Here is a 16,408-nt window from a genome sequence, read left to right as displayed (position 1 = left end):
ATTGGAATGTTGTTGTTGTTGAAAAGCATTTTTGCAAAAAGAAGAAGAACCTTCAAGAGTGAATGCAATTGCTCTGACGAAATCTGCAATCTAAATATAAATTCTTACGGTATGCAAGATTTGTTCTCAATTTTAATAAAGCATCATTTACTAGTGACAAGCTGCCGTTGTGAAAATTTTACGTCAATTCTACCGCTGTTGCATCGTGCTTGTGCACAAATGTTGTACAAGTGAGTGGATTGTTTGTTTGTTTGTTTGTTTTGATTTTTGTTCTGTTGAAATTATTGCATTTTTCACATTAAGCGCATGATTTGGACAACAAAGAATTTTTTTATTTTTCAATTGAAAACAAACAACAATTACCAATGGCAACTTTTTCATCTCCATCTTGCAGTCATTGATCGTGCCAATTTGTGATTTGCGTTGTTGTGGTGGAGAATTTTTTGGAACATTTTTTAAAAAAAACTTTCTCCTCTTCTACCTTGTGCGTGCTCGACTGTAGCGCCTGTTTTGAATTTCACAGCATCTGCTGATGACATCAACCGACTCGTCGTCAGCAATTGATTCAAATTATCAAATTGCAAATGAAAAATCCAATCACGAACGGTAAGTTTTTTTAAAAAATATATTCAACGTTTCAATAATGTGATTATGTTCGAATGTTGTTGTTTTCAATTTGAGATATTTGCATGAGTTTCGCGTCGATCCGTGCCCTCTGTTCAAACAACACACCTGCCAACAGCACCGGCCTTACACTTGTTTTTATTGGCACTTTGCCAACCAGAGGCGGAGACGCTGTTCATTGCTGAAAGACGGCACGTTCAATTACAGTTCTGACGAATATTGTTCAAAATACGACGAAAGCACCGGAACTTGTCCGGATGACGATCAGTGAGTGATTGATTTAAAAAAATTATATATATTAATATCTGTATATTCAATATGATTTTGATAGTATTAATTTTGTTAAAAAATCAAAATTTGCATATCATATTGTATAAGATGATATTATGATGAATTATAAATTGGTTTTTCCAGATGCCCATATTTGCATCGAGTTTATGGTGACGTTGAACGCAAATACCATTTGAGATATTACAAGACGACGTTGTGCAATTACGTCACCGACAGCAAAGGGAAGTGTGCAAAATATGGTATCCACTGTCCGCAAGCTCACGGTTTGGACGATATTCGACAGCCGGTGTACGATAGTCGAGAAGAAGAAGTTCAGGTTGCATTTTTTTATCTTAATTTTTTTTTGCACGATACAATTCAATTTTGCCAATATCGAAATAAAATGTTGTTTGATTATTTGCCTGGTGAATAATAATAATAATAATAATAATGAATGGATTTATTTTTTTATTCTTGTTGTTTATTTGCATGAAAGTTTTCACAATTGATGGTGCATGGTGTTTGAGAAATAGAAGCTCGTTTTTTCATCCATCTGTGCACAGATGTGGAATAGAAGCGGTCAGAACAAAGAAACGAGTTTGCAATGTTTTCCAATCCACGTCACATCTGGTTGCATGCACAAAGTTGTGATTTATTTCTTTTCTTTTACTGCTTTCAACTTTCCCCACTCAGTCAGTGCCTGATTTTCATATTATTGATCTTTTTTATCAGCATTCTTCTTCTTCATCATCATCATCCAACCGACCAAATTATTGTTGTTGTTGTCAGTTTGATTATTCAAATTAATTAATCTTTTCTACAGAAAAAAAATGTTGATCAAATTACAATTAATATTCGTAATAAATATGAATTTCAGATGGATTTGTCGTTGGAAAATCGCGACCGTCTGAATTTCGTGGTCGAAGACCATGTTTGGGATAGTCCACATTTCGTATTGTCCCATTACAAGACCGAGATGTGCCAAAAGTCACCTCGGCTTTGTCGCCAAGGTTACGCTTGTCCGTATTATCACAACAGCAAAGACCGGCGTCGTTCGCCGACGGTCCACAAATACCGTAGTACACCGTGTCCGGCGGTCAAGCGAGGTGACGAATGGTCAACGCCGGAAAGTTGCGACTCGGCCGATACCTGTATCTATTGTCACACGAGAACAGAGCAGCAATTTCATCCCGAGGTTGGTCGGATGTAGTATGTTTTATTGTTGTTGTTGTTGTTGTTATTTTGCTTTCAAATTTCAGATTTACAAATCCACCAAATGCAACGACATGATTCAACATGGCTATTGTCCTCGAGGTAGTTTTTGCGCTTTCGCGCACACCGAAGGTAATCAATCAATCGATCGATCGATACGCGCTATTTGTTTGTTTGCTTGTTTACATCCACGTGTTGTTTTGTTTTGTTGCACACCATTTGTTGCACGCATGCAGTGCCACTTTCAAATTACATCATCATATTTTTAAATGTAAATTTTAAAAATAATTAAGACACAATAATTGATTTATACATAAATATATTCATGTTTACTGTAGTTTTTTTTTTCTGTTGCAATTCGTGACAAATCAAAAGTATCGTTAGTGTGCAACAACAACAACAACAAAAAAGATTATTTCTTTTTCCAATTCCAAAGGGAAAAATTATATCAATATTGCAAATTCAATTTGCAGCTTGTTGTGTTACGGCAGCATTTTTTTAAGAAAAGTTTTATAATAATAATAATTTTTTAGTTGTTTGAATGAATTAATTACAGTAGTGATTATTATTGTTTCTTTGTTTGTTGTTGATTTCTTGTTTTACCATCAATAGTCGTCGTCAGTTTATAATAATAAAATGCCTAATTTGTATAAAACATTACTTAAAACGATAAGAGAATAAGATTTGTGTTTGTAATTGTGAAAATTAAAGAGAAAAAAAAATATATATTTCAAATTTAATTAATTTATCATTCGTTGACGTGTGATGATTAGTATTGTTTAAATTCATATATATTTTTTTAAATTATTGTTGCCGATGTTGAGAAGTATTATTTTTCATAACAACAACAACAACGGGAAAAATTGATCGTCGTTACGGGCCGTTGAAAATTGTCAGCCCAGTTACAGTAGAACAACAACAGCAGTAACTTTATTTTACAGTGGTGGTGGTCATCAAAGAGAGAGAGAGAGATGGACAGAGAGCAGCAGCAGCAGCAGCAGCAAGCTTTAGCTGTTATTGCTGCTGCCGCCAATCAGCATCAGCAACAGAGCAAGTTTGGCAACGGTCGTAGTTTTCAATTGCATTTAGTAGCAGCATTGGTAAAGTGTAATATTCGTATATAATCATAATCATAATAATAAATAATACGCTGCGCCTGGTGGCCATCGCACGGAGCGACTGAAGTCACTCACTCTATCAGTCAATCAGTTTGTCTGTTGGCTAGTTGGTTGGTTGGTTGGTTGAAGAAGCGGCTGGCTATCCGCTTCTATATTACTGTCATCTCTATTTATTTATTTATTTATTTATTTTCACACTTTACAAGTTTTCAAGTTGGCATGCGTTTTGTTTCTTTTCAATCAAGTTATACTTTTTTTTATTTTCACTTTTAAATAAATATCACTCTGATCAATAATTCGCGAGAAGGAAAATTTTCGTTTTCATTTCTGCTCGAATATATATTACTCATCGACTCAAAAAAAAAACAACCCGCGAATTTTCCTTCTACTCTCGCCATATGCAAAGTGAAAAAATTTTTTTTATTATCCATCCTCTGATCATGTGATCTATTTTAAAAATTCATTCTGTTTGTTTGTCATGTGAAGAAAAAAAAATTTACATGCCCGCGTCATCATTGCCCCTGTTGTTACGCTAACGCTAGTGTTCCATTCTGTGCTGTTACATTTTGTAAACAACAGCAGCAGCGTTTATTTGTTTATTTATTTGTTTGTTTGTTTGTTTGATTTTTTTTCACTTTATTCCAACATATTTTTCTCCAGGCGAAGTTTGCACACTGCGCACCACGAGCAGCAACAGCAACAGCAGCAGCAGTGGTAGCTGCAGCAAGAGAAGACACAGCAGCAGCAACAACAGTATGAACAACAATAATAATAATAATAATAGCAGCACCGGTTCGACCGATTGCATCATGAATAATAGCAGTCGCAAAGGGGGAAATGGTGGAGATTTCGGCTTGAAAAGTCATATGACCATCACCGCCACCACCCCGAGTGGTCGTCAACCGTCGGCAGTCGCCACTTTGGAAATTGAATCCCAAACTCGAATGACCGATTCACCGCCGACTTATTCAGTAAATCTTTATTTTATTCTCTATTATTATTATAAAAATTCACTTTCCCGAAACTCTCTTCAATTGAATGGAGTTTTTCATTCAATAATTTTCTCTTCATTCTATTTTGTTTACTTATACGGTGACAGTATATTGAAAATCAGGTTTGTATTTACTTGTTTTTCTTTTTTTTTCTGAACATTGATGAAATGTATTTTTACTTATTGGTATACAGAATTAATTCAATTCAATTTTCACTTCAGGCTGTACTGATGCAACGTCGAAACACAATGCCAAGTACCAGGCCGGTACGAAGAAGGCCAAATTGTACCAATGTTGTCGCGTTCGGTTATCCCAAAGCTCCAGGTTTCGAACGTGACATGCAATCGGTAGTTGAATTAATTTGAGCATAAATTTTTAAATAAATAATAAATGTTCTTGTTCAAGCCGTATCGTGAACGTGCTTGCAGTGGTAGTCGGAGTGGTGAAATTGTTGTTGTGGACAACAAGTGCAAACAACAACCGTTGCAAGGACTTGTGGAAGATGTTTCACAGGAGGTGGAAAGTTTTCAAAGCGTGCGCGCAAGTACGGAAATGTTGCCCAGAGCAGCATCTTTGTCGTCGGCAGTAAATACTAATCAATACGAACACATGGAAAATTTGGATGCTTTGTTAGGTGGGTGGTGTAGAAAAGAGAAAATGTTTGAAAAATATATTTCCAATTGAACAATTAATAATTATTAGTTGTTGTTGTTGATTTTTCAATTTAAGGCAGTTTGGCGGAAGAATTGAATTTGAACAATGATAGTTTGCCGACAATTAATGAAAATGAAGAACGAAACGTTGCCGAAGCGTTCACGTTGCCGTTGAGCAATGCTTACGCTGCTTCTTCGGACTTTTATTCGAATTATCATGCGTCATCGCATGTTTACGGTAGTGGTGCCGGTGCCGGTGCTGGTACTGGTGGGGATTGGTGGACCCACAATGGTACTTGGTATTCGGACGGTACGATAAGCAGCAGCGTCAATTCAGTGTCGTTTAATCCATCGCCTCCGGTCAGTATTGTCGCATGCAGATTCAGCAGCGATTTCGGTCGAACGTTCATGTCCACCGGCAGTCCGCTTTCGTCGGGAAGTTTATCCGCCGGCAACAGTCACGCATTCAGCTATCCGGATAATTTTTCGGTTAATTTCTTTTTCTAATTAAATTTTTTTTCTTTTAATTTCTCTTACTTTTTATAGGCAAAAACGACACCAGATTCGTTCAGTATTTTTGGACAAAACTCTTACAGTGATGGGATAAAATTGTTTCCACCTCTTAGTCCAAGTATGAAAAGGACATTTTTTTTATTTCTTAATTAATATAAAATAAATTTTTCATTTAAGCTGTTCATGAGTTGCCTAGACTGAAACGTTTGGTGGACAATCATATACAACAGCAACAACAACAATATTGCGGTGACGTGCTTCGGTTTGGAAACGTCGACTTGGACGAGTGTTTGTTACGAACAGCAAACGTAAAAAAGAAAGATACCATTTAAATTTAATTTAATTTTTAATTTTTCATATGTATATATATACTTCAGTCTTGTGCAGCTTGGAAGCATGAAGCAGAAGAACAGCGTCGTCGAGCAGAAATAGCTGAACAAGAAAAACTGATGGCAATCAAAGAAAGGGACAACGTACGGAACGTTCCAATTTTGTGCATGTGATCATATTTATTATATATTAAAATATTTAATTAGTTTATTTTTTATTTCAGGCACTCAGTCAATTGGCTAGCATGCAACTGGAAATGCAGATGCTGTGTACGAAAAGAGCTGCGCCAACGTTGAACCCAGAAGTGTTGAATGCTTGTCAATTAGAACAAATGCGAAATAATCTCCAATTGCAGTTGAATAGAGTCAATCAAGTGAGTTTGATTAGACAATTATGTATATACATATTTTTCCCCTATTTTTTCTATATAATAAATTTTCAAATCAATATTATAAAAATGTGATCTGTTATTGTATGTAATATGTACATTTTTTGGGGGGGGGGGAGAGGGGATAATTTTTTCATTTGTGGTGTGTGAATTGACGATAATTTGTTGGATTTTTTTTTCAAGCAGTTGCAGCTAAACGGTGGTCCAATGTGTGCACGATGTGGACGACATGTGAACAATTCCGTTCCATCTATCAACTGCCCAGTATGTTCTCCAAGTTGTAAAACTGGATCTAATTCATCAGCTGTTATGACTTGAAATATTATTATTATTATTATTATTATTATTATTATTATCATTATTATTATTATTATTACTATTATCATTATCTACATTATTACTATTATTATGATCATCATCATCGTCGTCGTCGTCGTCATTATTATTATTATTATTATTATTATTATCCATTCTATCTTTGTTATTGCATGTGATGATTTTACTTTGTTTACTTTTTTAATATTATAATAGGCATTAATTTGCAAGATTTTCTTTTGCTGTTTTTTATTCAAGATCATGTTTTGCATAATATTTTCAATTATGCATTTGAATTGTTTGTTGAGAAAGACATACACTTGTGTGTATGTGTTGTGTGTACACCATCAATCACTGTTCTTTTACTATAAAACTTGCATGTTTGTTTTTATTTATTTATTGTTTTGCTTGTAGTTATAGTTATTTTGCTTTTTTTAAAATACATTTGTTATTACAATATGTGTAGTGGTTGCTTCGCATATGGATTGTGATGATGATGATGATGATGATCGATTATGGTTTTCCTCATTATTATTATATTTTTCTTTTTAAAATTACACAAGTGTTGTCGTTTTTCAATTTGTTAAGCAAGAACAATTTGAAAGTGTTCTCATTTATTCTCTCCTAGATATATATCTGTATACTATGAATATTATTATTTGTTTTTTCTATTTTCATTTTCCCAAGCAGTTAACAAACAAACAGTTCTCTTGTGTTGTCGTTTTTCTCATTTACGCTTTCGCTCACTTGCACAGACATGTAATCTGTCCGGTGGTTATTTTTTTGTTTGTTTTTTTGTCGCCGGTGAGAAGGAAGAAAAATGTGTTCGTGAAAAATTTTATTTTTCCACTTTCTGCCTCCGGTGCTTGTATTAGTCGAAGAGGAGGAGGGCGTTGGCTGTTGTGTTCTGCAAAATAAAAAAAATGTTATTCCCAACAAGTTGCTTTTGCACGTTCGTATTTATGGAAGCAAAAAAAATTATCATTTTTTCAAATAATTCAGTAAACAACAACAACACAATTTGGGTAGGTATTTGGTTTTATTTTTCTTTTTTTATACTTTTCATTTTTTTACGTTTTTTCAAGTTGGAAAAAAAAGATTATGAAAACAGCGTACAAAGAAAGAATACATGTATGTAAACGATAATATTTACAAGAATATGTATATATTTTTTAACTGAATAATAATATATAATAGCAGATGTTCTAAACAGAAACGAAAGATGCAAAAAAATATGGAAACAAATTACTTCAATCAATAAGTCAGTCAGTCAGTCAGTGAATCGACTAATTTTCACTGCCGTTGTTCTTACGCGCTCGTGTAATAAGAATAATAATAATAAAGTTTAAAATGATAAATATGCAACAAAAACATCGTGCAATCAAAGAAGCAAATCTATGCTTATTTGAAATGAACAAATAATTCGTTTTTGACACAAAAATTCCAACTATACATATTCATAATCTATTATTCTGCATAATATGCTTTTTTTCTTTTCCAAATTTTAACATCGTTTAAAAAATAAATGAAATTGTTCGTTTAAAAAATGAACAAACAAACAAAACAGCCATCTCGAGCATTGAACATAATGCAGAGCAAGTGCAATGGAAAAATATGTATACGTGTGATTAAAAGAGACGACCAGTCGTCGACGAAGATATTTTGCCCAAGTAATTTGTACAAAATATTACTGTAAAAATAATAAGTAAATAAAAGCGTAAATGGACAATTTCAATTGTAAAGAAAAAACGAACTAACTAACTATGTATAATAACATGGAAGAACAATAATCAGTACGATATAATGCTTCTCCATCACTACTACTGAGTGCAAGCTTGACCAATTGGAGGAAATTCCAATACATCATCAAGACGCATATCATGCGTCTGACGATGACCAGCCGCTTCTTCTAATAATAAAATAAAATTAAATTAATAGATTAATTCAATTTGCATGCATTCATTGAAAAAAAGGTATGTATGTTAAAAGGTGAGAAAAATGAAAGTTGTTAATGTGAAAAAATGTGCACTTTTCATACTTGTTGAATGAATGCATCATCATAACAAAACAAGCAGCACATATTATTGTCTAAGAATATCCGCATGCTATGTTGTGCAATTGATGTTGTTAAATAAAGTTGCAACAAGGCAAACAGAAGAAAAAGCAAAGCAAAGCTCGGTGTTCGAAAGCAAAAAGTAAAATAAAAAACATGCATAAAACAAGCAAAGAGAAAATATTAATTAATAAAATGGTGGGAAAGAAATAAAACAGTGGTGATGATGAACAAACGAAAACAATTGAGATGACATTACAGACGTCCAGTGCACCAGTTGGTGACGTGCTACATTCAGTCGACTCAGCGACAATACCGTGATAGCGGGATGTAACTTCACCGGTGGAAAAATTGCGCGGTCTAGTGGTGGTAGTGGTGGTGATCAACGTAGCCGTCGACGTTCCCGGTATATCTGCACGAGACAATCTTCTCGACGAATGAAGCAGTCTAAATATGATCAAAAATATTATCCAATAAAGAATATATATATTTTTTTTTTTTGCATATTTGTGGAATATACCGATGCTGTTTCTGTAGAACACATTCTCCACCTTCTTGTCGATTGAAGTTGTATATGTACATGTAGCCGTCAGTAGAAGCAACAACCAATCGTGGCATTGTTTTCAATCTGAAGTTTCAATAAGTCAGCATTAAACAAAAATATGAAAATATTTTTTTCAAAAAAAAAAATCTACGTCATTATTGCGCAAATGCTTTTGCAGCCAGCTCTGGGTAAACGTGCCGTCGCAAAAGCTCGTTCTTGTTGCAAAATATCGGATACTTGAGATGGCAAATAGTTGGCCGCCGTTCGACTGACAAACGATACCCAATCTTGTACAGTATTCAAAGATTCCGACTCATTTTGACTTGATCAATAATAATAATTGAAATTAGATATTTCTGTAAAGAAAAAAAAACCAAATTTGCTGCAAATACCTGGGTGGTGATGGTTCCAATTTGAAAATATGAATCGTTTCTGTATTGCTAGTACAAGCTAAAAATGCTGAATCCATACTGAATGCCAGAGAATAAATTGACGCACATCTAAATATTAAAAGAAAAACAAATTAAATTAAAATTTTACCAAAAAAAAGAGAATTATATATACGTGCCGTTTTATTCCCCTTCGAAATTCGAAAAGTCTTTGCCCTCCGGGAATGGCAAACACTCGAATTACCGTTCCCTGAAAAAATAGTAACAATAAAAACATTATTGAAATTCAATAAAATATTAAAGAGATTATTTTAATAAAAAGAATACCTTTTCCGATGCTGAAGCTAGAAGTGTTCCTTCAGCGTTGAACTTCAACGCATTCAATGGACCATTGTGAGCAGGAATAACTGACAATCCTTGCTAAAAATAAAAAAAAAGATAATCACATGAATTTATTGAAATTTAATAATTTCATCAGGATAAAATTGAAATCATACCAAAGTAGCAGCATCAAATAAGTGCACCTCGCCCGAGCTGGTCGAGCCAGGATAAGCAACAAAACTGACGTCGGCTGGTGTCAGATCGCACAGACCGCTCGGATTGGACGGAGTGTCGCGAATTGTATGCAGCACTTTCATATCTCGTATGTTGTGGACAAATATGCTGTCTTCCAGACAAACAATCAAGCGCTAAGAAAAGAAAAATAAAATTGAAAAAAAAAATCCGCTCAATCATCAAATATAATATAGGGTATATAATTTTTTTTAATAATCATGAAAATGATAATGAAAAAATCAAAAAAGTTAATAATATACAGTAAGAAATAATATAAATATCGTTTGAACAAGCTTTCACGTGAGTTGGGCAAAGCAAACAGGATTCGATCCGAATGGTTGCTTTTCACAAAATTGGGTTTCGTGTTTGAACGCTGACACAAATTTCAAATAGTAGATAGCAGGTAGTAATAGTACAGACAACAACATTACAAATAATAATTTCTCAGCTTAATTGAAACTTCGTCGCCTGACCAAATTCTTTTTCAATGCTTTACGGCTGAATTGAATCAAACCCATTCAAAAGTGTCAATCATTAAAATTGCTAACACAACCCCCACCTACCCTGTTGATTTTCCCTTCATAAAAACAGTTTTCAAATCAAGATATCACGAAAATTGTCTTTTGGAAATTTCTATTTTTTCATCCTTATATATATATATATATATATAATTAAATATGTACTGAATTTCGGCTGTTGCTTTTTTGGTCTGATATCAGAAAATGAACAACAATGCCATGCGGGAAACGATCACTCAATGTCGAATAGAAATAATCAATAAATGACCACTGAATAAAGCGGCTAGCAGATGCTAATGAAACAAAGACCCACGGACACAATGCACAAATTATCGAACATAAAACTACAATCTGCGAGCATTTGACAACATAAATAAAAAATTCCCACATAAAAAACAATGAAATAAATTTTTAAAATATTCGCAATTGAAAAACAATTTTATTATTTTCCTAATAATTTGTTTGAGAAAAAGCAAAGCAATAAAAACAGGAAATTACCACTCATATACAAGTGAAAAATAGAATATGATTCTTTCGACTGAGGTCAGCTAGCTTGACCCAACAGAACAATAAAACTATCATCACGTGCATGTTCATTATTATTACATATCATTTTTCATCCTACCCCACCATATAACTACCGAGATGACCTCTGTTGAAGAAAAAAAAAGTATATAACATAAAACCACAGATGATACAGATGATAAAAAAGGAAAAATATAATTATGTATAATAAAAAAAATTTATGTTAATCGTAATTTTCTTTTTCAACTGAATCCTTATGAAAAATGCACTAATAAATATATAATAATAATAATAATATTCGTGCATTTCCATTCTATTCACACCAACAACTGATTTGTTTGTTTATTTAGCATCAACTTCCTACTAGCAAAAGTGCACGCCTAGCAGCACAACTTGATCACTCGTGACGCAAAGTAAAGAATAAGTTCTATTCATTAGCTTTAGCTTCTTGACTAACCAACTTTTTCACAACATTCATCGCCTGCTCATTGTAAAATACATTTAATATTTTATCCTAAATTAGAAATGTTGATCTTTTTCAAAAATTTTTCATTTCAAAAATAATTTTAAATAAAATCATACATCACGAAATATGAGTAACTGTGTCAAACTGAACACGACGACGACGATGATGATGATGAGAATCAATATTTTCTTTGAAAGCGTTAACGCATTTATAATCGATAAAAATTTGACAACAATAATACCGCAATTGAAGAAAATTAAAAACAATATAATAGAATTAGCGTTGAAAATTTTGAAAACAAATTATGCTTTGCACACATCGGAACGTTTTTGCTTTGTCATCATGCTCAGATGTTTCTACTATTAATCCCTCTGCATTTGTGGAAATGCTTCTCCTGTCAAATTTATTCAACCGCCCAGAAAGAAAGAATATATATATATATTATTAACAAGCCCCCACTGTCACTGCTACTACTACTACTACTACTGCTGCTATTGCTATATGCTTACTACTCACCAATCGATTCAGTCGAATTGCTAAAATGCTGTTCGCGTAATTTTGAGTGCAAATCTCTTGTTTCTTTAAAAAATGACATATTTCCAACTTTCTTGGAGCACTGAGAGAAACTGAAGTGACCAAACTGCTTGAGAAAAGACGCTCAATGATACAAACGTCACTGTTTTCTAAAATTTATTTAATACAAAAAAAACATTCTTTTGAAAAGTAATAATTTACCTGTATTTTCCAAAAGTAAATCTAATTCGTCCACTTGACCAAGAGTGTACAATCTATACCCGTTCGATGTTCCAACAGCCAGAGAACTGCAATGAACACAATGGAATATGAATAATATTAAGATCTTTTTAATCACTAGTCGAGCAAGCTCTTACGTAGCGTCCTGATTAAAAGCTAACGTCAAAACTTCTTCATTGCTCACAGACATACGGAACTTCTGAAACAAACAACCAAAACTCGTTAAAACTTCCATCAAATGCTCAACGTTGCACACTGTTCAGTGGTAATTTTATTTATTTTAACATGTCACATATCACGTGCTGTTTACTTTACAAAAAACAAAAAAATTTTCAGTGAAAAAAATTTTGCAACGCGTCGTAAAATTGTTGAAAGCAAAAAATCTGAACATGACAAACACACGGACGCGACCAGGTAAACAAGTTCGCCGACCGATGGCGATTCAACAATAATATCATACAGTAATATTGATAATTAAGTTGGCACATGCGTTGATGGTTATTTTTACACGATTGTTAGAAATAATAGTTTATAAAAAAAACATCGATCATACAATTAGAGAATATTAAAATTTGATAAACAACACGATTGACTCAAATAAAAGCAAATCATATGATTTGGTTTCTTTTTATTTCAAGTGAAAAATGGCACAGTTGCCAATTGCAAGACTGAATATTGCTAAAACATCTATTTTAACATTACATTCTGACGTGAAAATTGGTTGAAGTGAAATCACACAAACTTTAATTTTATCGAATGCATTTATGCAACAATGCTACTAAATTATTGACAACTTTAGCGATTCTTTGAAGTTTAAAAAGAACTCAATAAAATTACTCAAATAAATGCTGAGACAACTAGTTCTGTGCACAAAAAAATCGCAGTAATATAAATAAGCAGTGAAAATATATTCATCTCTCAGTACATGCGCTTGCTGTGCCACTGCGTTTTATTAATCACAATAGACAGCTTATTAACATTTTTCGATGAACGTAATCAGTTGTGCTTTATACTAAGTTCTACGGCAAATATTATTCACATATTCGTTACGTTTGTTTAAAGAATTAAACGCTAGGCTACCAGATTGCAGCTCTTTGCTTCCGCACATAATTTAATTACCAATCACTTTTCATACATATACTGCCCTTGCATACATATAATTACACAATATAGAAGTAAGCAGATTAATTTACACAGCAGATCATATTTCAAAGTTTACATGCAATTTGTAAATTTTCTGGTGTGAATGATAAAACTGCAAAATGACAGTCGTGCTGAATCCAAAAAATATTTACATTATTCAACATTATTGTAGAAATAAAATCCACGTTCTCAAAAATATTATAGTATTGTAACACATTTGTATAACATGAAATCAATTTTCAGTATTTCAATTTCAATGACACTTGTCTTTAAAATGTTTTGTTCTCTTTTACTTTTTATAAAATCAATGCAAATTTATTTGTATATTTTTCTGCAAAATTTGATTTTATTGCTCACAGATATAGTTTAAATTTAGATGTTTCACAGGTGCAGAAAATTTTTGTTGTTCAATTGATGATAGTGAGAAATAATTAGAAATTTAATTTGCAATCGAAATTAATTTAATGATATTTTTTGCTTTCAAATGTCAGGCTTTTGCATTGATTATTTTTTTAATGATTGTTTATCTGATGTTAAATATTTGTGCATTCGTGGAGTAGAAAATTGTATTTCAATTTATTTTATTTTGACTATGGTCTATTTAAAATTTTCAATTTCTAATTTACTCGAAACCTGTGGCAATTTTGTAACAGTTTAATTATTTTATCTAGAACTGTAGTTATCACTTTATTACTTTTTATCATCACAGGACGTGGCAAGAGAATAGTGAAATTTATTATTTTATAATACAATATATGATCTGTTATAATTATAAATTTTTTTTTAAATTTTTAAAATTAAAAATGTTAGCTTATTTTTAATTGAATTAATTCAAACAATTATGCGGCTTGGAAATCTCGTATTTCTTTTACAATTTAACTTTATTTTTTCTACACAAAAATTAAAAAAAACAGATATTATTGTTTTAAATGTCTGAAAAATTTATTTAATTAGACAAGGAGACAATAAATTTTGTAATTTATGAAATTCAAGTGTCCAAGTGTTTACAATATGAATTTAAAAAAAATATTTTAAGATAATACAACGAGGTGTATTTTGAATTTAGCTTAAAACTGCAGTCAAACCAGCTTCGCAAGTTTGTTTGTCAGATTTCAAAGCTTCACATTTGTGTTTCATTGTTTCCAAATAACTTTTTTCTACTTGCTTATATTCTGGATCAAGGCCAAAACATTTGCTGTAGCTGTCGACAAGATATTTCACCACTTGCTCTGTTTCATCAGTAGCACAAGTGCATGCGGTTTCGTGTAAATTTAAAATAAATTTTTGGCATGGTTCACGAGTACTAAAATCAATTACAAATTAATTGGACGAAAAGGTAGTATTAATTTTTTTTAAAAAAAATATTAATTACTCTTTGAAGCAAGTCAGGCCGACGCCGCACAATTCTTTGAAAAGATTCTCTCCACTGAGTATTTTGTCGAAAGGGGATTTGTGATTTTCATGAAAAAGGTTTGTCAAGCATTTTTCAACGACATCATGCTTATCAGCGGGACAAACTTGAGGATTTCTTAGCAATTTTAAAACGTACTTTGCTACATCATTCAGAATATATTCATTTCTAAATAATACTTTTTTAAGTTAAATTAATAAAATTATTTTTATTTATTTTTTATACTAATAATCAAAACTTGAAACACAAAGAAGTCACATAAATTGAATGATCAACTTGAAATGAAAAGAAAATTAATTTTCAATTTAATGCTCAAAAGATATTGCACATGCAATATAAGAGTGTATGCAAAATTATTAAAAAAAGTTTTTTTTAAAAAAAAACTTACTCGTCAAAATCTTTTTCAGCTTTAGCCATGTAGTCCATTTTTGAAGGAAGTCCATTTTCTATGGGAAATTTGAAATTTGGCAACGTTTTCTGAATGCACTGTTCCACAATAGAATTTGCCTTTTCAAAATGACTGTCCATGCAGTTGTTTTCTGGTACTGATAAATTTCTCGCATTGGGAAACCATTCGGGATTTAAAATTTTTCTAAACACAAAAGCGTCCAACTGTTTGCCAATGAATCCTTCTTCGTCATCATCTTCATCACTTTCTTCTGTAGGTTTGAATTTGTGAAAAGCCGGCTTTTCACATCCATTTCTGAAATGGATATTTAAATTTTATTCCAAAGAAAAAAAATGAACTATTTGTTTTTTTTTGGCTTTCAAAAAAAAAATAGTTCCACAAGCTCACTTGGTAAGACATTCTATTGCTTTTTCGGAAAATGCTTCGGCTGTATGATAGGTGAATATTTTTCCAAGTTCTTGATCATAATGGCGATCGATACATTTGTAAAAATTTGCCACATCTTCTGCACAATTGGTTGTTGCATCAGCAGATGCTGCAAAAAATAGGCAGCAAAAAGTGATCAAGCCAACAGTGATAGCATTGCAAAATTTTAGAGCCATTTGCAATCGACGAACAGGAGCAAAGTTGAACTGCTTAAATTGCTATTTTGCTGGATCTTTTAAACCGTGAAAAACAGGACTGACCTTTCAATCTTTAAAATTGGTTTTTCTTGTTACTTGCACTTGCACATGTCACTTGGCAAAATGATTGCACTTGATCGAATGAATGATAATCAAAATCAATGAAAATGGAAATAATGTCATGCATGGTGTTGTAAAAACTTACAATTTTATGAATTTCATAATTTAATTTTAAAAAAAAAGATTCATACATATATATATTTTTGTTATACTTTTTATTTTACATGAAATTTTTAAAATGATGCAGTATTATTTAAAAATTAGCAACGTATCGTTAATTTCACGAAGGATATTTTTTTACAATCTGTGAATATAAGTAAAAAAATATATATATTTATTATAAATATATCATACATCTTGTAATTTTGATAATTCTCGATCATTGATATTTATTATAAGGATCATCTCATAATTTTGTTTTTGCAAAAACGGCAACTCCCACTGTTCACATGTTGCCGTAGGGCAAAAATAATTTCTGCTTCAGCGAAGCAGCGGTGCCAAATTTCCATGCGACTCATTCAAACTGGATGAATGATGATGAAAA

General features: G+C 32.3%; 4 protein-coding genes across 4 annotated transcripts; 2 read left to right on the top strand and 2 right to left on the bottom strand.

Annotated features, from left to right (window-relative positions):
• The first annotated feature begins 532 nt into the window (after positions 1-532).
• Positions 533-3,034, top strand: Tsp_09076 (conserved hypothetical protein). The gene is made up of 6 exons (XM_003382183.1): positions 533-606; positions 682-891; positions 1,039-1,231; positions 1,772-2,089; positions 2,154-2,238; positions 2,931-3,034. The coding sequence occupies exons 1-6, from the start codon at positions 533-535 to the stop codon at positions 3,032-3,034; spliced, it is 984 nt and encodes a 327-aa protein (XP_003382231.1).
• Positions 3,035-4,033: 999 nt separating this feature from the next.
• On the top strand, positions 4,034-6,418 carry Tsp_09075 (conserved hypothetical protein). The gene is made up of 9 exons (XM_003382182.1): positions 4,034-4,195; positions 4,438-4,563; positions 4,622-4,850; positions 4,946-5,358; positions 5,416-5,500; positions 5,560-5,690; positions 5,760-5,855; positions 5,936-6,085; positions 6,284-6,418. Exons 1-9 carry the CDS (start codon positions 4,034-4,036, stop codon positions 6,416-6,418), a joined length of 1,527 nt encoding a protein of 508 aa, XP_003382230.1.
• Positions 6,419-9,167: 2,749 nt separating this feature from the next.
• Positions 9,168-10,039, bottom strand: Tsp_09074 (WD repeat domain phosphoinositide-interacting protein 2 (WIPI-2)). Its single transcript, XM_003382181.1, has 4 exons — positions 9,899-10,039; positions 9,729-9,821; positions 9,577-9,651; positions 9,168-9,299 (listed from the first exon to the last, which is right to left on the bottom strand). The coding sequence occupies exons 1-4, from the start codon at positions 10,037-10,039 to the stop codon at positions 9,168-9,170; spliced, it is 441 nt and encodes a 146-aa protein (XP_003382229.1).
• Positions 10,040-14,423: 4,384 nt separating this feature from the next.
• Positions 14,424-15,783, bottom strand: Tsp_09073 (conserved hypothetical protein). The gene is made up of 4 exons (XM_003382180.1): positions 15,569-15,783; positions 15,161-15,475; positions 14,734-14,940; positions 14,424-14,664 (listed from the first exon to the last, which is right to left on the bottom strand). Exons 1-4 carry the CDS (start codon positions 15,781-15,783, stop codon positions 14,424-14,426), a joined length of 978 nt encoding a protein of 325 aa, XP_003382228.1.
• Between the last annotated feature and the right edge of the window lie 625 nt (positions 15,784-16,408).

This window comes from Trichinella spiralis, assembly GCF_000181795.1.
Source record: "Trichinella spiralis strain ISS 195 chromosome Unknown Scfld1, whole genome shotgun sequence".
Classification (NCBI taxonomy): Eukaryota; Metazoa; Nematoda; class Enoplea; order Trichinellida; family Trichinellidae; genus Trichinella; species Trichinella spiralis.
Note: the sequence above shows the minus strand (reverse complement) of the source record. Positions and strands in the feature narration are given on the sequence as shown.

Coding starts and splice junctions, on each gene's coding strand:
- Tsp_09076 (XM_003382183.1), top strand. CDS start 533: ATGACATCAACCGACTCGTCGTCAGCAATTGATTCAAATTATCAAATT. Junction 1,232..1,771: donor GTCGAGAAGAAGAAGTTCAG/GTTGCATTTTTT, acceptor TATGAATTTCAG/ATGGATTTGTCGTTGGAAAA. Junction 2,239..2,930: donor CGCTTTCGCGCACACCGAAG/GTAATCAATCAA, acceptor GCCGATGTTGAG/AAGTATTATTTTTCATAACA.
- Tsp_09075 (XM_003382182.1), top strand. CDS start 4,034: ATGAATAATAGCAGTCGCAAAGGGGGAAATGGTGGAGATTTCGGCTTG. Junction 5,501..5,559: donor GTTTCCACCTCTTAGTCCAA/GTATGAAAAGGA, acceptor TTTTCATTTAAG/CTGTTCATGAGTTGCCTAGA. Junction 6,086..6,283: donor AGTTGAATAGAGTCAATCAA/GTGAGTTTGATT, acceptor TTTTTTTTCAAG/CAGTTGCAGCTAAACGGTGG.
- Tsp_09074 (XM_003382181.1), bottom strand. CDS start 10,039: ATGAAAGTGCTGCATACAATTCGCGACACTCCGTCCAATCCGAGCGGT. Junction 9,652..9,728: donor TAGCTTCAGCATCGGAAAAG/GTATTCTTTTTA, acceptor CTATTTTTTCAG/GGAACGGTAATTCGAGTGTT. Junction 9,300..9,576: donor GAAGGGGAATAAAACGGCAC/GTATATATAATT, acceptor ATACTGTACAAG/ATTGGGTATCGTTTGTCAGT.
- Tsp_09073 (XM_003382180.1), bottom strand. CDS start 15,783: ATGGCTCTAAAATTTTGCAATGCTATCACTGTTGGCTTGATCACTTTT. Junction 15,476..15,568: donor GCAATAGAATGTCTTACCAA/GTGAGCTTGTGG, acceptor TATCCATTTCAG/AAATGGATGTGAAAAGCCGG. Junction 14,665..14,733: donor GGCCTGACTTGCTTCAAAGA/GTAATTAATATT, acceptor AATTGATTTTAG/TACTCGTGAACCATGCCAAA.